This window comes from Balaenoptera physalus (assembly GCF_965194825.1).
Source record: "Balaenoptera physalus genome assembly, chromosome: 10".
Taxonomy (NCBI): domain Eukaryota; kingdom Metazoa; phylum Chordata; class Mammalia; order Artiodactyla; family Balaenopteridae; genus Balaenoptera; species Balaenoptera physalus.
Window position 1 is genome coordinate 61472849 of NC_138889.1, and position 23099 is coordinate 61495947.

The 23099-nt window shown below is 40.1% G+C and overlaps 1 protein-coding gene and 1 pseudogene across 5 annotated transcripts in view; one reads left to right on the forward strand and one right to left on the reverse strand.

Moving 5' to 3' along the window:
* The window catches only part of MRPL48 (mitochondrial ribosomal protein L48), a 49838-nt gene that overhangs the window by 25060 nt on the left and 1679 nt on the right, over positions 1–23099 (reverse strand). For 2 of the 4 annotated variants that reach the window (XM_082411335.1, XM_082411332.1), the window contains exons 2-4: positions 14605–14657; positions 13557–13594; positions 1857–1945 (exon numbers count right to left, since the gene is read on the reverse strand). In XM_082411335.1, the coding sequence (XP_082267461.1) occupies positions 1857–1945; positions 13557–13594; positions 14605–14657 (180 nt within the window). The remainder of the gene's footprint in view (positions 1–1856; positions 1946–13556; positions 13595–14604; positions 14658–23099) is intronic. The other 2 variants (XM_082411334.1, XM_082411333.1) reach the window with 2 other exon arrangements.
* LOC309637169 (large ribosomal subunit protein eL13 pseudogene) lies at positions 9249–12455 on the forward strand (annotated as a pseudogene). Its single transcript has one exon. The product of its transcript is annotated as a large ribosomal subunit protein eL13 pseudogene (transcript).

Below are 23099 nucleotides of genomic sequence, written 5' to 3' on the forward strand. Positions count from 1 at the left end.
TTTCTCAGAAAGGGAGATTTGTTCTTCCCCTCCTCATCCTGCTTCCTCAATGGGATTTAGATGTTCAGAATGTATTAGCCAAGTGAAGAAGGAGAGCAGGTCTTCCAAGTAGACAGAAGAGCATGTGAGAGGTCTCAAAACAGTATGATGATTTGAGTATGGTATCCATGAGATGGGAGAGGAGGATGGAGAGAAAGATGGGACAGATGGCATTAGACATGCCATTAAGCTTCCTTTTATAACAAGCCAAGGACTGGGCCAGAGCATGGTATATACAGAAAATTATCTATGAGGGAGGATCCCAAGAAATTAAAAAAAACAAAAAACCCACACCCAAACAAAACTAATTTTATTTCCTGCTAAATTTATGTGAGACTTTTAGAAGGGGGATATCCTAAAATAAAACAACTCCAAGAACTTACTCTGAGGTGTCACAACTCAGAAAGTGTGTAAATCACTCCTTCATCTGAATTTTAAATAGCACTTTGTATCTTCCTTTTAGCACTTGTCACTTTCTGCTTGGGAGCATAATTATTTGTGTCTTATCTCTAGTGGTTTATCAGCTCCCTGTGAGCATGAACCAGGTCTTGTTCATTCATACTATAAAATTTTATTGCAACTCAGTCTGAATAGGCAAGGCACCCCCAACAGTACCTAGCACATAATAGATGTTTGAAAAATGTATCATAGCATTATGGAGTTACATGATATCAGAGCTGAAAGACTCTTGAAGATATTCTAATCCAGAGTTTCTCAAACTTTGTGAAGAGTCTGACAAAAGCTATGGACTCTCTTCCCAGAAAAATCACACATAGAAAACATTTTACATATAATTTCAGGGCCTGCTATGCCCAAAGAGGTTAGGTTAACTTACCCCAAATCACGAAGCTAATAACTGGCAGAACCAAGCCGAGAACACAAGTTTCCTTGTTCCCAATTCAGTACTCTTCTCATCACAAAGGAACAATTTTAGTAGGGCTGTTTCCTGCTGGGAAGGTGCCTGATACACGCCTCAGGTGTGGCAACATTCCTGTCATGAAATTCCTTGATATAAGGATGTTGCTCAGGAGAACGTGGCAAGTTTAGTGGCTTCTGAGGCCCAAATGCAGTGGTACTGGACCTCTGCCAGGGTGAGAGGCAATGGGAGATGTGCAGGGTTGCATGGGAGCATTGAACTAAGCCAAAGAACCAAAAGCGATGTTGAAATCTCTCCAAGTAGAACAGCAAAATCTTCCTAGCTATACTGTTTACAGGAAGTGATAGAATCATGACTCAAAGCTAGACTGTCTGACTTTCAAGCCAGTTTTGTGTCCATCCCACTACAAAATCCTCTGCAAATGCACAAAAAATCTAACCACCACAGAAGCAATCCTTCAGCTGGAGCCAAAGAAATAGGCTCAATAATCTTACAATGTTTAGAAATAACTCCCAGTTATCTGTGATAATGGATTCAAGAAACACATACATATTTTAAATCTGTAAATACTGTAAAAATCAGCTATTTGGCTGAAAATGTTAATCCACCTCTATGTGCCACAAACCATTCATTCAACTGAACTGAACATATCATTTCCATTGTGAGGTCCATATTGAACTAAGTACTAAGAAGATATTTTCTTTAAGTGTCACAAATAATAAAACCAAATCATTTGCTTTTCACTGTGATAACCTGGCCTAGGGACAAGATTAGGAACTGGCACTCTGGATCATATCCAAACTAATTAACTGGAGAGGACTGAGGGACAACCCTCTATCCTTTCTAGCTCCAGTATAATCCAACCTATACACATCTGATCCTCGGGGTCTTTATAAAAGCTGCACACTATCCTTTTCTAAAGGACCCCTGCCCCTTTTACCTCTTGTGCTTTAACTAGGTGCTTGTATCTTCCAATGCCATGCGTGGGCTGTGACCTGTAGTGCCGACTGATGCTCAGCAGAATGCCACCTAAAAGAGAGAAAATAAGACAAACCTGTTTCAAAGCTCCTCCAGGGACAGATAGATCATACATGAGGAGACAAATTCTCCATCGTGAAATGGAATATTTGGGGATAGTGAGCCTCTTGCTGGTTTAAAGAACCAGAGCTATTTCTTGATCCTGAGCTGACACTCGGTTTACCCCATTTTTCTCTCCGTTTGGCCCCTGGACTATATCTAATCCCCACCACCCATCTTTCACTGAGAAATTCTCTCCTGCTAGAGCCACTGGTGGTAGGGGGACAAAATACATTCTCACAGGGCTCTCATTTTCTCTGTTCCTCAACAGGCAATAATCCTTTTGAAGTTTTCCAATGAGGATTGTTCAGAGAAAGAGACAGGTGGCAAATACAACCAGGAAAAAGGACAATCACAGATTTCCACAGTTTTTTAACCTATCTAATTTGCTTTATTTGTGTTGATATGTAATAATCTCCAACAGACTTTGTTAAGTGAATAACAATAAAAACTAAAAACCTAAGGTACAGAACAGTGTGTATGTAAAAAATAGGATCTCTATACACATATTCACTGTGGTAGACCCAGAGATATGCCACCCAGATTCCCTTCAAAGAAGGACTTGCTGATATATACATATTCTCCTTTAATCCTCATTATTTTTATCTTCATTTACAAATAAAGAAACTGCAGCTCAAAAAAATAGGAATTGGCCAAGGTTAACCAGCAAGTAAAAGGCAGAACTGCAATTTAAACCCAGGTCTATGTGACTGAACAGGCTGTTCTCAGATGTGTTATAACATCTGAATTTCTGGAATACGAAAGCTAGGGACTTTCCCGGTGGTCCAGTGGTTAAGAAACAACCTTCCAATGCAGGGGACGTGGGTTTGATTCCTGGTTGGGGAACTAAGATCCCACATGCCGCAGGGCAACTAAGCCCGCGCGCCACAAGTACTGAGCCCTTGCACTCTGAAGCCCACGTGCCACAACTAGAGAGCCCACACACCACAACTAGAGAGAAGCCCACGCACCACAACGAAAGATCCCGCATGCCACAGCGAAGATCCCACGTGCTGCAACTAAGACCCGATGCAGCCAAATTAAAAAAAAAAAAAAAATCTAGCTAGACTTGATCGCTCCCATATCTGATATCAGCTCCTTATCTCTACCCTTCACTGGAACCAGCCCTACACAGCTCTGTTATGTCTGTCTGTCTCTCTTGCTTGTTCCCTACCTTCTGGAAAAGTACTAGTCCTAGGTTATGCTCCCTTTCCTCCCAGCTCCTGTGGTCCTGCATCTCCCCAGGGCCACCACTTTGTGGGGGGCTAAACACAAAATGGTATGGAAAAGTCTAATGACATCAAGTGAAATGTTTCTTAAGCTTCTCTTTTCTAAAATGTGCTTCCAAGCAGGTCTGCTCTGTGCCAGGCCAATCAAGAACCGTGGCTTCAGAGACTTTCCCTATGTTTACAATCCACAGTATTTCATCAAGACAACCCTGGTATATCATGGATCACTTCCATGATGTGCAGTAGTCCGCATTTACTATTCTATGCCAACAACTGAATAGATACTGGGACAGTTACAAAGATGACTAAAATATACTACTTTCCCTAGAGACACTCAATGTGTACTGGGGAAGGATGATGGGAAAGCAGATAATTACCTTATAGTGTACAAAATACTTTAATGGAGATGAGAGCAAGGAACCTAGAGGAAAGAACAACTAACTCCACCTTAGGGGTGAGCGGGGAGAAGTGGAGGACGGTACAGGGGAATAGGTTCAGAGAGGTAACAGCTGCATTCTTTTTTTTTAAGTCAGTTTTCCCATCTTTTTTATTTATTTATTTATTTGGCTGCATCAGGTCTTAGTTGCGACACGCAGGATTTTCGCTGCGGCACGCGGGATCTTTCATTGCAGCGCATGGGCTTCTCTCTAGTTGTGGCGCATAGGCTTAGTTGCCCCACGACATGTGGGATCTTAGTTCCCCGACCAGGGATCGAACCCGTGTCCCCTGCATTGGAAGGCGGATTCTTAACCACTGGACCACCAGGGAAGTCCCAACAGCTGATTCTTGAAAGAGGAGTAAGAGTTTACCACGCATGGAAGAAGGAGGTATTTTTGGCAGAGGCTTCCAAAGAGCACTGAACATAACTGAGGTATCGTCTTGGCCACAGCCCCAGCTGACTCTTTGAGGCTTTAGTTTCCAGACTCTGCAACCTGGGGCCCCACCCAAAGAGCTGATATCCAAATCCCCTTGATTGGGTACACAATCATCCTCAGATCAGAGCCTTGAAAATTAATCCATCCAAAAAGATTTTACTATGACTTTAAAACATGACCTCCTAAAAAGCACTGAACTCTCCAAAGCATGTTTATTCATTCAACAAATATGTATTACTACCCACCGGGGTAGCCAGAAACAATTATACCCTCACAACCATGTGAATGGCACACACTAGAGCTGTGCAATGTACAACCAACCCAATATCCATGGCAGGCTTGGGTTGGTACCAACCACTGCCCTAGACGCTGGAGCTGTAACAATGGGCAAAGACAAAGTCCCTGCAATACAGAATCTATGATCTAGTGGCGAGACAGTAATATCAATGCAGGTGATAAGGGCTACCTACAATAAGGGCTATATACATGAGAGAGGCACTAAGGCTGGACTTGTGGTGTCAGGAAAGGATTCTTAGAGCAGGTGGCTTTTAAGTAAAACCTGACAGATGACTAGGAGTTAGAGAGAACACAGTATGGGGAGGGGAAGACCCAGAGAGAGAATTTCAAGGCAGAGTATAAGCAGCAGGGTGGCAAGAGATGAGCTTACAGAAACAGGCAAAAGGTTTAGGAAGGGCTTAATTATTCAGTACTTATGATGCAAAGAGGTGGAGATATAACAGGGGACAAGGCCAACAAAACTCTGCTTATGGAGCTTATAGTCTAGTAGGAGGAGGGAATAGTCACAAAATAAATATGAAATTACAAATTGTGATGAATGATAAAAAGCGCTATGGCAATACAATCAGTGGATCTATTTTAGATTGGAATATCAGGAAAGGCCTCTTAAAAAAAATGACATGTGAACTGAAACCAGATTTCAGAGGAAAATAGTAATAGTGGTTATCCCCAGGGAGAAGTGGCTAGACGGCAGGAGAGAGAGACTTACTGTCGACTTTATACTCTTGTATCATTTAAAACTTGTTCCATGTACTTGTTCCATGCATTATCTACTCAAATAAATAAATAAAATAAATTGAGACCTGAAAGGCAGATAGGAGTTTATTACGTAAAAAGATAGAGAATGAATGTTCCAGGCAGAGGGAATAGCATGTGCAAGGGCCCCAGACGGGGACACAGATTGGCACATTCAAGGAACAAGAAGACTGTCCATGTGGCTGAAGCAAAGCAAGAGGGGCTGGGTGCACCAGAGATTAGGGCAGTGGATTGGAACCCACCACTTTGAGCCATGTTAAGGGTTTGGATTTCATGCTGAACAGCAGAGAAATTATATGTCTAATGTGTTTTTAAAAGATCACTTTGGTTGTTGTGGGTGGAAAGTGGTGGGAGGGGGAGTGTGGATGGAAGTTCAAGCAAAGATGCAAGTAGTATCCTTGGCTGAGTTGTTGTTGTTAGTCTTCCTGTATCCACACCCTCCTCTCTATTCCATCCTCTAAAGCTGACAAATTAATCCTTCTAAAACACAAACCTAATCATGTTATTCTCTTTCATTAATTCAACCATTTATTCACTGCATACACACAATTTTTAAAAAGGACTTACTCTGTGCCAGGCACTGTATCAGCACTACAGTAACACCAATAAATGAGACAAGGAAGGTCCTTGCTATATTTCAAAATGTTTGATGATTTTCCACTGCCTGAAGTTCATACTCTTTAGGCAAGCATTTAAGAGTCTCAATTTTATAATCTAGTTCCAACCACTTCACGTCCTCACTCTCCATCCTCCAGACTTTTAAAACCTTGCTTCTCAGCCACAGAGCTACACTTGCCATTCTGTATAAACCATGCAGTTCTCATGCCTCTGTGTGGTGCTGGGCTGTCCCCCATGCTGGGACTGCACCTCTCTGACTGGTGATATCCTTCACAGCCTCCATGGCCAGCTTAAATGTCGTCTCTGTGCTGCCCTAAACATACAAACATCATCAAGAGTTTACAGTTGCAGCTCTCCCATGCCTCCATTATATAGTAAAATATTTTGTGTAAATTAAAAAACAACAACAACCCAGGCACTCGTCACCATCTTTAAGTACACAGAAACTCAATCACCCACCAGTGGTTTCAAGTAGCAGAACCAAAAGTGATCTTTGAGATGATGACACATCTCAGGTGAAAATGCCACAAATGCTTGCCTCAGCGTCTAATCTAATGGAATTCCTTGGCAAGGAGGCATTTTCAAATTTAGTTTGGGGCAATTCCTATAATTAGAGCAGCTGGTTAATTAAGAAGCTGGTTCAAACTACTGTTAAATTAACCCTTTTCCCTCTTAAATGAAAGGTTTTTGGTCAAATTACCAGTGGTTAAACTGCTTAATTAGCCAGTTGTTTTAATTATAAAATTTACAAGTTTGAAAGCCTCTGATTTCCATTAAGTTCAACTGAATTTCTTCCCCTGCTTGTGTCATTAAGCTGGTTTCCTGCTGTCATATTAACATTGCAGCCTCCTGAGAGAAAAGGCAACTCTTTTCGTTGAAGAAGATACAAAACCCCATGATTTCAAAAGGAGGCTTTGAAAATCTTTCAATTAGTACAATTATAGAATGTAATCATGTATTGACTTCTCCCACAACACATCCCTTCCCTTTATATATGCCAGAGCCAACTGTCCTTCAATGTCCTTGTTTACTAAACTAGGAACTAAACCCATCAATCCAGGATGGGGATAAACAACTTCATTTTAATTATTTCTCCTTCAAAATTGGAACAAGCGTTTTGGCAGGGCTATGCAGGAGGGAACGAGGAAAAAGCTGGGGTAACCCCAGCCAAGAGTCTAATTACAGGATATTTTCTCCATCCAATACACATTGCTGAAGGGCAGATACACCCCAGCACGTGGCAAATGGTATGTGCTCAGTAAGTGTTGGGGTGTTTTTGTTTGCTTGTTTTGTTTTGAAATTCTAGAGATATTTTACCAAGACAATCTGCAATGATTTGGCCCTGGCAGCTACCCACTTTTTTCAAAATCTCTTTTCAAACTTCTTTCAGTTTTTCTAATTACACCGAACTATTTGGACTTGAATGTACCATGTTTTTTTTTTTAAATATATTTATTTCATTAATTAATTTATTTATTTATGGCTGTGTTGGGTTTGCGTTGCTGCGTGTGGGCGTCCTCTAGTTGCGGCGAGCGGGGGCTACTCTTCTTTTTGTGATGCGCGGGCTTCATTGCGGTGGCTTCTCCTGTTGCGGAGCACGAGCTCTAGGCACGCAGGCTTCAACAGTTGTAGCATGTGGGCTCAGTAGTTGTGGCTCGCGGGCTCTAGAGCGCAGGCTCAGTAGTTGTGGTGCACGGGCTTAGGTGCTCTGCAGCATGTGGGATCTTCCCGGACCAGGGCTCGAACCTGTGTCCCCTGAATTGGCAGGCGGATTCTTAACCACTGCACCACCAGGGAAGTCCCGAATGTACCATGTTTTGATGACTCCACCTTTTTGCTCATGCTATAATAAGAAGAGTCTGAGTTCCCTTCATTTAACCTCTTTAGACCTCTTTATATATTTACTTCTACCTCTCCATGTACGTTTAAATCAGTAAGAAAAAGATGGTCACTACAATGAGACCCATCCCTTAGAGAGAGCAGCTGGGATGGTACCCAGGGGCCACAGAGAGTATGATGTGTAAAGGTAGGAACAGGACACTGCTTCCTACTCTTCTTTTCCGAACACCATTATAATTCAATTTTGAAATTTCTGACTTTAAAGAAATCTCAAAGACCCATGAAAAATGCCAACAAAGCTGTGTCCTTTCAAAGAGAATTACCTTGGCATGCTGATATTGGTGAGTTACCCTGGGCCTTGGAGCCTTCTAGGCACTGCGATTCCACAATTGAAATGGGCAAAGGAAAGGATAAATGGCCAGTAAATGTATGAAAATATGTTCAACCAACTAGTAATCAAAGACGTGCAAATTACAAATACAAGGGATGGCATTTTTAAACTTATTAATATTAGCAAATATTAAAAAAATAACAATGTTGATGAGTGTATAAAAAGGGATTCTCAAATACCAAAAAAACTATAAAATGGTACAATCTTTCTGAAGAGCAATTTGGCAATACACATCAATAGCTTTAAAAATGTGCATTTTGGGACTTCCCTGGTGGCAAAGTGGTTAAGAATCCGTCTGCCAATGCAGGGGACACGGGCTCGATCCCTGGTCCGGGAAGATCCCACATGCTGCGGAGCAACTAAGCCCGCACGCTGCAACTACTGAGCCCACATGCCACAACTAATGAGCCTGTGTGCTGCAACTACTGAAGCTTGCATGCCTAGAGCCCGTGCTAGGCAACAAGAGAAGCCACCACAATCAGAAGCTCACGCACCGCAACGAAGCGTAGCCCCCGCTCGCCACAACTAGAGAAAGCCTGCGTGCAGCAACAAAGACCCAGTGCAGCCAAAAAAAAAATTAAAATGTGCATTTCCTTTGACCCAACAATTAGACTTTTAGAAATATATCCTATGTAAATAATCACACAAGGGCACAAATACTAATGTACAAGCATGTTTATCGTAGTGTTGTTTACATTGCAAAATTTTGGAGACAACTTAAATTTCTCCAAATAGGAAGCTGTTTGAGTAAATTGTTATTGTCCTTACCTCTCTTTTCAAAAGGATCTTTTATTCAATTGGATTTTTTTCAACAGCATTTAACATGCCCCATTTAATCCAGTTTCAAAAGCAAAATAAAACAAAAAACTACCTCAGAATCAGATACTAAAATATACCTCAAAACTACAGTAACCAGTAGTATTAAAACAGCTTGGTACTGGTATCAAATATACAGACAGATCTATAAAACAATACTAAGTTACAATACAATAGTTCTAGATCCATATGGAAACTTAGTATATGATAAAGTGACATTCTCAAATCTATGGGGCACAGATGGATGTTTTCAATAAATGTTAAAACAACTGGCTATGGGACTTCCCTGGCGGTGCAGTGGTTAAGAATCCACCTGCTAATCCAGGGGACGCGGGTTTGAGCCCTGGTCCGGGAAGATCCCACATGCCGCAGAGCACCTAAGCCCATGCACCACAACTACTGAGCCTGTGCTCTAGAGCCCACGAGCCACAACTACTGAGCCCACATGCCACAACTACTGAAGCCCGTGTGCCTAGAGCCCGTGCTCTGCAACAAAGAGAAGCCATGGCAATGAGAAGCCCACGCACCGCAACAAAGAATAGCCCCCTCACGCCGCAACTAGAGAAAGCCCACGCATAGCAACAAAGACCCAACACAGCGAAAAATAAATAAATTAATTAAATAAATTTTAAAAAAATTTCATTAAAAAAAAGGAACTATATAAAAAGTTCTTACAAATCAAAAATGAAAAAGCAAACAATTCAAAAGAAAAATGGGCAAAAAATATATGCAGGCAGTTCACAAGAAAAGAAATACAAATGGCCAAAGAAATATGAAAAGATGATAAACTTTCTCAAGAAATGCAAATTAAAATGAGACATAATTTTCACCAGCGAAAAAGTAAGATGTTTTGTAAAACCCAGTTTTGGCCAGAAAATAGAAATGTCAATTAATACAACTTCTCTGAAGGGCAATCTGACAATACTTACCAAAATTTTCAACTGACAACCCATTGACTCAGCAATTTCAATTCCAAGAATTTATCTTACAAATGTACAGAACAAGTTTATAAAGATGTATAGAAACAGTTGTTGCAGCATTTTTTGAAATAACAAAAACTAAAAACATCCTAAATGTCCAGCATTATAACATATATGTTCATATACGCATAAAACTTTCCTGAAAAATATACAAGAAACTGCTATCAATGCATACCACTGAGGAGTGAGACTAGGTGGGAAATAGAAAAAAATTCAATCTTTTATCATACACCCTTTTGTCAATTTATATTTATTTTTACCATTTGCATGCTTTTATAATTTTTAACAGTTGATAATTTTAGTATATTTTTAAAACCTTCCTCGGAATACATACCAGTTCAAAATGAACTTTTTCTCTGGTTATGGGATAAGGGATGATACCAAGAGTAGGGAATAAATGGGACTTGAACATAATCCTTATTTTTTAATATACAAGAAAAAAATTGAAAGTCTAACAAAATGTTAATAATTGCCAAATCTGGGTTTATTTGACATACCACCCTTTTCACTTTTTTATAACTTTTTATATCTTTCAAAATTAAAAGTATAATTAAGAGAAAAATAGCCATCAAAAAAAATCTTTCCTTAACCCCACATCCCTCTCCAGCTCCTGCCAATCCTCTCTCCTCCCATTCAAAGACGAACTTCTTAAACGTACTGTCTGTAATAGCTTTCTCTAACTCCTGAACTCCCATTCACCTGTCAATGCAGTTGATTTCCACAACAGACCTCACCACACCCACACAGATACTACTCTCCCTAAGGTCACCTCTATGTTGTCGAAACCAAGGAACATTGTTAGTTCATGTCTTTTGCGATCCCCTCTCAGAAGCACACAGCTGAAACTGTAACGTGGTTAACCACTCTTTCCTTCCTGAAACACTCTCCTTTTGGCTGCCAAGAAACTATACTAACCTGGTGTTCTCCTACCACGTTGGCCTCCCTTTTCAAGCTCATTAGCCATATCTTGCACCCTCTACCCAATTTTTTAATGTTGGAGTTCCTCAGGGCCTGATCCTTGGGCCTCTTCTCTACGTGTTCTCCTCAGGTAGTCTCATTCATTCCCAAGACTTCAATTAAAATCAACAATATGATGACTTCCAAATTCACAGTTTCAACCCAGACCTATATTTTGAGCTCAAGATCAGTGTCTCCAACGGACTACTTAGTATATCTTCCTCACAAGCACTCCAACTCAACATGTTCAAAACCAGACTCAGGTTCTTACCCTACAAGTTGTTCCATTTAAGGCAGTATATTCAAAATAATTATGTAGATATTTATTTATTTATTATAGTAGAAACATGTTCACCATAGATTAAGTAGGAAAAAAAGATTATGAAGCATTATATATAATTTGTTCCCATTACTGCAAGACAAAAATACATACACACACACACACACACACACACATGCACGCACACGCACACACAGAGAGAAAGAAATGCCTAGAAAAAGGCCTGGTAGGATATACACCAGAATGTTAAGCAATAATCTCTGGATGGTAGGATTACAAGTGATTTTTATTTTCTTCATCTCCTTCAGCTTCTTCGTGTGTGTATTGTGCATGTGTGTGTGTGTGTGTGTGTGTGTTTATTTTCCATATTCTCTAAAATGGCTGCTTTTCACTTTTATGATCAGATTTTCTTAGTTTTTTTTTTTTCCTCTCCTGATAGGATGCAATATGAAGTTCAGAGCATCAGTTATTAAGTTTTCTTGCTAAAATTGTTTAACTTGAATCTAGAAAAGCTTTTAGACATAACTTCTAGTTTGCAGGAAAGGAACAGAAGAACATATTATAAAAATACCGCACAGAAATAATCAAATTAAAAAGGGAGGAAATTTTATAAGTCAAATGGTCTAGCCTAATCAAAAAGCAACTGTTGTAGAAATAAAATAGTGAAAGATCTGTTCTGCATTAAAGGTGACATCATAGCAAAATGCAAAGCATGAACCATCATTGGCTCTTGGTTATAAACAACCCCATAAAAGACTTTTGGGGGACAACTGAGGAAATGGATAGAGTATTAGATGACACTGGGGCATTATTATTAATTTTCTTCAGGGAGATAATGCTTTTGTGGTTCTTTAATAGAATGTAGAGAATATCCTTGTTTCTAGAAATGCATGCTTAAGTATTCAGGGGTGAAGTATCATAACACCTGATCAAGAAAGCTAACATGGGTGCGCGCACCGGCGGGCCGCCGTGCCCGGGCCCTAACTCGCTCCCCGTCCTCCCTGCTCCCCAGGCCAGTCGGCCGCAGCCATGGCGCCCAGCTGTAATGATATGATCCTGAAGCCCCACTTCCACAAGAACTGGCAGCGGCGCGTGGCCACATGGTTCAACCAGCTGGCGCACAAGATCCGCAGGAAGCCCTCAGCCCCCAAGAAGGGAGACAGCTCTGCTGCAAAGCTCAAATTGGCCATCCAGCTGACCGGACCAGTCATGCCCATACGGAACATCTACAAGAAGGAGAAGGCCAGAGTCATCACAGAGGAGGAGAAGAACTTCAAGGCCTTCGCCAGTCTCCACATGGCCTGGCCAATGCCTGGCTCTTTGGCATCTGGGCAAAAAGGGCCAAGGAAGCTGCAGAACAGGATGTTGAAAGGAAAAAATAAAGTGCTGTTGGCAACTTGTTATTAAAAAAAAAAAAAAAGAAAGCTAATATGACAAAATGTTAACAACAGTTGAATCTAAGTAATGGGTATAGAAGTGTTCATTATATTATTCTTCTGGGAAAAAAATATTTCTTATAACACTGTAAGGTTCCAAATGGCAAGGACTATATCATCTTAATTTTGTACCCCCAGCACCTAAAACACAGCCTGGTCCAATAAATGTTTGTTGAGAGAATGAATAAATAAAAAGAAGCACATATTTTGAGAAGCTGGGCTTTAGGCCTGGTAGAAGTGGTGATTCTCTACACATTGCCACCATCTTCTGAAATAATTAATGGATGTAAAGCTTCTTATGCACTGCATGGCACATACTAGGCACTCAGTAAATGTTAGTTCCCTTCCTTGCTCCCATTCCTTTATTTCTGATACTTTTTTTTTTTTTTGGCCACACCACGTGGCTTGCAGGATCTTAGTTCCCCGACCAGGGATCGAACCCATGCCCCCTACAGTGGAAGTGCAGAGTCCTAACCACTGGACCACCAGGGAATTCCCTGTTTCTGATACTCTTCACTCAAAAAACAGATGTCATTACTATCCAATGGCTGCTTTGAAATTTGTCACATAATAGACAAAGCAAAAATGGCAAATAATAGGGTTGAAACAGATTGAAATTCATTGAGTTAACCAGATTGAATGAACATTCATTTTGGATAAAATACTGGAAGAAAAGCCTTAGCCTTGTAGATAATGGACATGAAAGGTCTGAAATAGTAGCAAGAATAATAATAATACTAACTTTTTTTGAGCACTTTATATGTTTTATCTCACTGAATCTTCAAATAATTCACTGTAGTTTGTACTATAATTCTCCTCATTTTTTAAAGTGAGGAAACCAAGCTATGGAGAGGTACTTAAAAGTCACAGAATAGTATGTGGTAGAGTTGGAATCCAAACTTACTACAGAACTCTTGCTCTTAACCCATTACTTTATGTTCTTGCCCTTTGTCCTGTTCCATGTGAGGGGTAGGATTTGGTCCCGGGCACTCTTCTCAAAGATATGTTAAGCATCTTTTTAGACAAAATTATTATAGTGTTAGAGGGTCACTTAAAGCAGGAAGACTACATCAGGAAATAACTGTTTACCTGCAGAACAGAGAGGATTCTCTCCTGATGTTCTGAACCTAAAAAGAGGAAGAAAGTATGTTGAATACAATTAGATACCCACATCTATTTGCAAAGCTACCAAAACTTGTATGCTCCTCATTAGTATATATCAATGCTACATATTTCCTTATTTCCTCCTTCTCTTCTTTCCGTAAACATTATTAAGTACTTACTGTGGGTCAGTCTGTTAGGTCCTGAGGATGCAAAAGTAAGTAAAATGTCTCTATCTATGGTCTAGTTGGGAGAGAGATATGTAAACAGATGCGAGCCACAATACAGTGCTGATCCAGAACAAAAACATGTACAAGATTTGGTGGAATACAAAGAAAAGCGTGCTCATTTCACCAGAGGGGTGAAACTATCTGAAATGAGGTTTTAAAAATTAAGAACTATTCTCGATTATTTAGCCCCACAGGAAAAGCATTCTAGGCAGAGGTATGAAAGTAGTATATCTGGGGAACAGCAAGCAGGTGGATGTGAGTGGCACTTAAGCAGCAGGGAAGGGGGCAGGGTAAAAGAGGTAATCAGGAGTCAGGTTATGAAAACCTCAAACACTGTGCTAAGGAGTTTTGTCTTTACTCTGTGTAGGCAGTGGGAAGCTCCTGGCAGTTTAATCACAAAAGTGATATGATCAAGTTTAAGTTTTAGAAAGTTAACCCTGGCAATAGGTGAGCAATGAATAGGAAGACGTGAAACTGAGGGAAGAGAACCAGTGAAGTGGTTCTTGCAATAGCCTTGCATTATTAGAACATATTTCAAAAGCAAGGCTGACAGGATTTATTTAAGAATTAGATGTAGAGTGAGAGAAACAACAGTGTCAAGGATGATTCCAAGGATTTTGTCCTGAGCGACTAGATGAATGGAGCTGTCATTTAGTGAGAATGGGGAAGGAGTAAGTTGGCAGGGGAGTTAATGCTTGAGATGCTTAGTAAACATGTAAGTGGAGATGATGAAAGAAGAATGCTGTGTGAACTACCTAGTGGAATGCAAATATTAGCTATATTTTTACTGTTATTAATATCCTTACCTCAAGAGGGAAAAGGCTTGCTTAAAAATGGTATCATTCCTCAGACACAGCGCCTACAGCAAAACAGCCACGTTAGAACAATTGTAAGAATTCACAGATATCCAAGTACCTCTTCACAAAGAGGCTAGAAACCCATAGTACACAAACCAAAATGGAACCAAAGTCTCTTGTCTAGCAAAGAAACTGCCCTACAGTTAATACCAAACATGCAGGCAAACCAAGGCCATCTTCTTTCCTATTCTACCCACTACAGAAAATGCTCGAAAAACAGCAGCCCAACCACCCCACACATCTTCGGTTGCTTTTTTTTCACCCTATTTCCCCTTTCTAATTTGATTTATATTTTCTTTTTTTAAAATACTTATTTATCTTATTTATTTATTCATTTTCTTGGCTGCGTCGAGTCTTAGTTACAGCATGTGGGATCTTTCGTTGCAGCATGCGGACTTCTCTCTAGTTGTGGCGCGGGAGCTTCTCTCTCGTTGTGGCATGCAGGTTTTCTCTCTCTAGTTGTGGCACACAGGCTCCAGGGTGCATGGGCTCTGTAGTTTGTGGCACATGAGCTCTGTAGTTGTGGCGCGTGGGCTTAGTTGCCCCACAGCATGTGGGATCTTAGTTCCCCGACCAGGGATTGAACCTGCGTCCCCTACATTGGAAGGTGGATTCTTTACCACTGGACAACCAGGGGAGTCCCTGATTTATATTTTCTAATATCAATCAACAACTATTATGTACGTGTCAAGCACAGTCGCCATGCAAGGGACTTTCTGAACTCTTCCCTAATTCTCAAAACACTGCAAGGCAATTTTACAGGTGAGGCAACTGAGGCCCATAAAAATTATATTCCAAAAAATTATAGCTAATAAGTGGCTAAGAGGACTGTTTTACTCCAAAGACTATGCCTCTATCACACCACACTCTCTTAATAATAATAATAATAATAATAATGATAATATACCAACATGAACAAAACAATAATAATGAGAGGAGGCAGTTGCAGTGGCAGCTTCCCCCACTCCCCACAATCTTACCCCCAACAACCCAGTTATTTTAATCTCACTCTGCCCTGCTGGCACCCACTCAAAAGATCACTGCTATAGGTTTACTAAGGGAGTGCTTAACATAGAGGAGTTCTTTTTATAAAGTAACTAGATAATAAATAATAAATGCCCTTAAGGTCCCATAACACAAACAGAAAATCCTGTCCACTATGAGGAACAATTTCAGTTCCTTCAACATTTACGTGTTAAAAGCCTATTATGTGTAAAAGCCTTCAGACACAAAGGAAAGTCTGAGAAACTGTCATGGACAAGAGGAGCCTAAGCAGACATGATGACTAAATGTAATATAATATACTGGATGGGATCCTACCTAGAACAGAAAAAGGACACTGGATTTTAAAAAATGAAAGAAATATGAATAAAGTATGGACTTAATAATAATATATCAATATCAGTTCATTAATTATGAAAAACGTACCATACTAATGTAAGATAATAATAGGGAAAACTGGATATGAAGTATATGGGAATTCTTTGTACTATCTTTGCAACTTTTCTGTAATTCTAAAACTGTTCTAAATTTTATTTTTTAAAAGCCTATTATGGGGACCTCCCTGGTGGTCCAGTGGGTAGGACTCTGCACTCCCAATGCAGGGGGCCTGGGTCCGATCCCTGGCTGGGGAACTAGATCCTGCACGCATGCCGCATCTAAGAGTTTGCATGCCGCAACTAAGAGTCCACATACCACAACTAGGAAGGCTGCATGCCACAACTAAGAAGCCTGCATGCCACAACTAAGAGCCCGCATGCTGCAACTAAGATCCGGCGCAGCCAAAATAAGTAAATAAATAAATAAATATTTTTTTAAAATTAAGAAAAAAAAGCCTGGACTTCCCTGGTGGTGCAGTGGTTAAGAATCCGCCTGCCAATGCAGGGGACACGGGTTCGATCCCAGGTCCAGGAAGATCCCACATGCCGCAGAGCAACTAAGCCCGTGAACCACAACTACTGAGCCTGTGCTCTACAGTCTGCGAGCTACAACCACTAAGACCGCACACCACAACCACTGAAGCCCGTGTGCTCTAGAGCCCATGTGCTGCAACTACTGAGCCCACGTGTTAGAGCCTGTGCTCCACAACAAGAGAAGTCACCACAACGAGAAGCCCGCACACCGCAACGAAGAGTAGCCCCCGCTCGCCACAACTAGAGAAAGCCCATGCACAGCAACGAAGACCCAACGAGGCCAAAAATAAATAAAGTTTTAAAAAATAAAAATAAAAATTTTAAAAAGCCTATTATGTGTCAACTACTGTGCTGAATATGAAACGGACTGTAAAAACAAAATATAACAACATGAATGAACTTGGAAACATTATGCTAAATAAAAGAAGCCAGTCACAAAGGGCCAATATTGTATGACTCCATTTATATGAAATAGCCAGAATAGGAAAATCTATAGAGAAAGAAAGACTAGTGGTTGCCTAGGACTGGGGGGGTCTGGGGAGCTGGGGATGACAACTAAGGGATATGGGGTTTTTTTCTGGGGTGATGAAAATGTTCTAAAATTGATTGTAGTGATGGTTGCACAGCTCTATAGATATTAAAAGCCATTGAATTGTATACTTTAAATGGACAAATTGTATGGTATATGACTTATATCTCAATAAAGCTGTTTAAAAAATGTAAGCACAACCCATCTTATAGGAATTTGAATGGCTGAAGATATGAATACACATTTGTACTAAACAGCTAAGCAATATCACAGTATTATATAATTAAGTCAAAATAGGTGGCACAAACAACAAGCACCTCTGGCAGGGAATCCAGGTGTTGATGGCCAGGAGAAGTTCTTAGCTTTTGGGGTGTTACAGATCAGATATTGCTGATAATCTGCCCAAAGTCATGAACCTTCTCCCCAGACAAATACATATAGACACGAATATACAAAAGTTTGCATACTTAGCACAGGGAACTATATTCAATATCTTATAATAACCTATAATGGAAAAGAATGTGAAAAAGAATCTATATATATAATATGGGTATATATACATATATATATAACTGAATCACTTTGCTGTACACCTGAAACACTGTAAATCAACTCTACTTCAATTTTTTAAAATGTAGCAGGTAGGGGACTTCCCTGGTGGTCCAGTGGTTAAGACTCCATGCTCCCAATGCAAGGGGCACAGGTTCGATCCCTGGTCGGGGAACTAAGATCCCGCATGTCGCATGGCATGGCCAAAAAAAAAAAAAAAAATTAAAATGTAGTATGTAGAACCAAATAAATTAAGTAAGTAAGGGGGAAAAAACGTTTGCATATTACTTCAAGAGATTCACTGAAACTCTTAACATCACCCATAGGCCACTATGCTAAACCAAGAGATCCTCAAGGGCAAGAGTCATATCTTCCTGTTGTTTTAGTAAATAAATAAATGATTACGAAGAAGTGAATGAGTGATAATCATTGCTACCATTTATTACCACCCACATCTATTTTGTTGAGCACCTACCATGTGTCTAAATCATAATTCCATTACAGGACAAGTATTATTATCCCATTTTACAGTTGGGGAAACTGAGATTAAGTAATTTACCCAAAGTCAAACAGCTACTATCAGAACTAGCATAGGATCTTAGGTTTCTCTGACTCCAAAGCCTATAATTTTCCCACTATTCTACACCCTCTCTCCCATAAATGAATGTGTTAGTGTTTAGGAATTCAGGGGGGAAAATGATCAAATTTAGGAAAAGTCTCCCAGAGAATGTGAGGTCATGAAGATTGGGAAGGATATGAGTAACAGAAGGAAGGACAAAGTATGCAGACAATCCTAAAAATGACAATTAAATCAGATACTAAAAGACTTTGTAAACATGTGTACAATATGCTTAACCTTATATTGGCCAGCATAAAAGACAGAGCAGGCAACTGGAAGCCCCAGGACACAGGAGCTCTGGCTGGCTCCCCCCACACTGGTCACCATACTAGTGATTGGCTAGTAATTTTCCCCTCTCTGGAGTTAGAACAGATGACTCTAACGTCCCTCCAGGTACAAGATCTATCAACCACGACAAACAGAATAGAAATCAGAGTGAACAGAATGTATTCTTAAATGGGTCACTTCATACAGAAGAGGTATTGGATGGGAAGAAAGATCTAGATGAGACTGATTTTCCCTCACTTTAATTGTTCAGATTTCTGAGTCTCCACAATAGCTATGGATTTAATTATCTAAAAGCCAAACCTTTTTAAGGGTTGACAACTGTCTGGAAGACATTCAAACTGTGGTGTGAACTCTCCCTTTCAGCTCTGGGAAATGTGCTTCCTCTCCCCTGCAATGCTCGGCATTATTTATCAGGACAAAAGTAATCTATTTTGGGACTGTATCCACAAATACTCTCTCCCCACAGTCAGCAAATGAAGAGTAGCTCCAGCTCCGGACCAAATGGAAGAGAAGGCCAGTGACTCTACTGAATGAATGAATGAGGACAGAGCTGTTGCAGTGGGTTACAGAAATACTTGTCCCATGAGCTTGGGAGTCAGGAACCAGAAAAGGACTACACAGCTACTTAAGAACTGAAGTCACGGGGCAAAATCTATGGTGTGTGAGTAGCTTCAGACACCAGAGCCCTGGGGTGGATGGTGACAGAAGTGGGTAAGGGGCCCATGAGGCAAGCAACTGTCTTATGAATATTAACAGAATATATTTGTATATTAACAAATATTATTTAAAATAGCATTGTTACTATCACTTATTGAGTACATCCTTTGTGCTAAGCACTTTGCTCAATCTTTACACCAATCCTCTAATAGAGGCATTGAAATAATTGTCTCTATTTATAGAGGAAAAAACAGAGGCTTAAGTAAATTGCCTAAAGTTATAGGTTTGGTAAGAGGTGTCAAGAATTCAAACCAAATCTGACTCTAAAACCCATGTTTTCCATTCTGCCATACTACCTCTCAAAAGAACAATACCAATTTAATAGCAGCGAAATTCATATAATAATAATAATAGCCTAAATAATCTTACCATTTGAGCACCTGCTTTATGCCAAGCATCATTTGCATTAACCCTCACAACCATTCTGTGAAGTAGATATTTCTACCCCCATTTTACTGTGAGGAAACCAAAGCTCAGAAATATTAATTAATATGTCTGATGCACACAGCTAATAAGTGGTGTTCGAGCTGACCTTTTCCTAAGTTCTTTCGAAATTGATTATGTTTGTAATTTTTCCTTTGGCCATTCTCTTCTGAATGTGTTTAATATGGTGACTATCAAAGCCTGTCTTTGTACTGAGTCTTTACAGCAGTTAGGAACACAGGTTATAGATTCACACAGACCTGGGTTTGAATATCAGCTCCTCCATGTTACTAGCTGTATGATCTTTGGCAAGTCACTTAAGAAATACTTGGCCTCACATACTATATCATTTCATTTATATAAAATGACCAGAACAGACAAATCCATAGAGACATAAAGTAGATTAGTGGTTACCAGTGGGTGGGTAGAGGGGGGAATTGAGGAGTAAATGCTTATGGGTACAACGTTTCTTTTTAGAGTGATGAAAATGTTCTGGAATTAGTGGTGATGGCTGAACAACTTTATGAATATACTAAAAACCACTAAATTATCCACTTTAAAAGGGTAAATATCATGGTACGTGAATTATATCTCGATTTTAAAAAGAAAGAAAGAGAGAGAGAGAGATTGAGAGGAAGGGAGGAAGAAAGGAATATCTGGCCTCACACCATACTGCTGGATGGCACTTCTAGGCCACAGCTGAGCTCTGTTAAGCCCAATTCCCTACCTTCCTCCAGGACTAAAATGTTTCAAAACAACTGTGGTCACTGAAATGTAAGCCCAATCCCCTACCATCTCCCCAACTCTCATCCCCATACTTCTCCGCACACTCTCCCTTGATACAAGCTCCCTTGCTTCTCTCCCTTCCAATTTCCTCTGGGCCCTCTGGAGCTCCAAACGTGTTCTCATTTCAGGGCCTTTGCACATGCTCCCCAGTCTAAATTCTATCATTCTTTAAGTCTTAGTCGTGTAACATCACCAAGAAAACTTTCTTGACTGCTCAGACTTACTTGAATTCTGCTGTTATACACACCACATAGCACACAGAATCTTTTTTTTTTTTTGAGGCATTTATCACAGTTAAGTAATTATACTTTTTTTTATTGAAGTATAGTTGATTTACAATATTGTGTTAGTTTCAGGTATACAGCAAAAGGTAGTTATATGTTTAATTAGTCTGTTTTGCTGGAAATATAAGCTCCATGAAGACAGGAACTACTACATCCCAGCATCTAGCATACTCTCTGGCACATAGCAAGTGCTCAATAAATATTTGCTGATCAAATTAGTAAATCTCTCCAAACCTCACTTCTTTATCTCTAAAGAGGTTATAAAACAACTCATATAATAAGAACCTGCTGTATAAAAAAATAAGTTAAATAAAAAAAACCCAAAAACAAAAAAACAAAAAACAACTCATAGAGTTGTTGATACTATTAAATTAGATATAATATGAAAAGGACTCAGCAAGTGCAAGGCATATTGTTAACGGTCAAATTGGGAGCAGTGACAATAACAGTGGTGATTGTTCAGTTCCTCATTTATTAAACAATATGTACTTTAGTATGTGACAAGTGCTGAAGATAAAACCATGAACAAAATAGAGAAATGTTCCTGTCCTCCAGAACTTACAGTCTAGTAGTGACCAGAAAATAGCCAACTTCTTGACCATTTTGCTGGGCTTTTGGACTCCCTGCCCTGCTAGGCCCTCTGAAATTTCTGTCCTCCTGTTTCACATCTTCTTATGTCCTCCTAATTCATGTCTGTTGATTTGTCATTTTTTCAATCCTCACTTCTATTTGTTCATATGAACTCTGCTCCATGTTAGCCTTCAGTGTTTTCATTTGAAAACATCTTACTATGAGATCAGTCCCCAGGGTTGCTCCTTCTGGGCTGGTAAGGCTAGCATATCTTTTGTGATCACCACCACTCCCCTAATCATATCCTTGTGGCTCAAGGGTATGGTAATCCCTGAAAAGAATGGTAATCTGAGGGTGAGTGACATCCAGACCTGAGCTTGACGCTCCAGGACCATCCATTTTCTCTGCAAAGTAACTCAGCAGGTGAGTCACTACCAATTCCCTGTGCATGTTGACTTCCACAGGCACCATCTTTCCATCTTGATCAAACAATATGTTTTCTGAAGTCTGATGACTATCAGCATTAGTGTCTTAATTGTATCAACCCTGTTTTACTACTTCTGTTGACCTAAAGAGGTATGTGATCCCACCCAGTTTTATTCCAGTAAAGCTGAGCTTCTCACTCATCTAAAATTTGAGATGATTTCTTAGGGTCCCAAGCACTGAGCTAAGAGTTTGAAGTTCTAGTCCCAGCTCTACTGTGTACTTACCACATAATGTCAACATTTTTTCATTCACTTATTCATTCAATATTTATCAGGTCAAGTACACTGTAGGCTGCGTATATACAGACATGAAGAAAATACAGTTGCCTACCCTCAATCTTTCTTTTTTTCTTTAATTTTTTATTTTATTTTATTTTTATTTATTTATTTTTGGTTGCATTGGGTCTTCGTTGCTGCGTGCAGGCTTTCTCTAGTTGCAGCGAGCGGGGGCTACGCTTTGTTGTGGTGCGTGGGTTTCTCATTGCGGTGGCTTCTCTTGTTGCGGAGCATGGGCTCTAGGTGCACAGGCTGCAGTAGTTGTGGCATGTGGGCTCAGTAGTTGTGGCTCGCAGGCTCTAGAGCGCAGGCTCAGTAGTTGTGGCGCACGGGCTTAGCTGCTCCACGGCATGTGGGATCTTCCCAGAGCAGGGCTCGAACCCGTGTCCCCTGGATTGGCAGGCGGATTCTTAACTACTGGGCCATCAGGGAAGTCCCTACCCTCAATCTTTCTAATGAGGAAAGTAGATGTGCAAATTATTTATTACACTGAAATGAGATCAGTATAATGGGTTGCACAGGTCACAAAGAAGGGAAGGACTGACAACTGGGAAGGTCAAGGAAGGTTTTCATTCCTCATTTCACAGATGAGAGAAACCAAGATTATTATCAAATTAGGGAGATGCAAGGTACTCAGAAGAGGAAAGGCAGTGGGGTTTTAGGAGGTGTAGAAAATCTAGGCTCCAGTTCAGCACTACCACAAAAGAGACTGTTGACCTATAAGCGAGGCATTCGTTCATTCGGGCATTTGGTAAAGCATCTGAGAACGTACTATGTATCAGACACTGCACCAGTAGCTTCCACCTCCTTATCTGTGTGTCTGCCAGGATTATCTCATATCATGAAGCTCAAATAAAATTATGGAAATGAAAGCAGTTTATTAACTATAGAATAATATCAATATTCCTATTTGTATAGTCCTTCACACTTAGAAAATACTCTTACTTACATTATCTTCTATAATTTTTACAACAATTCCATATGATGGGCACCATTATCTGCATT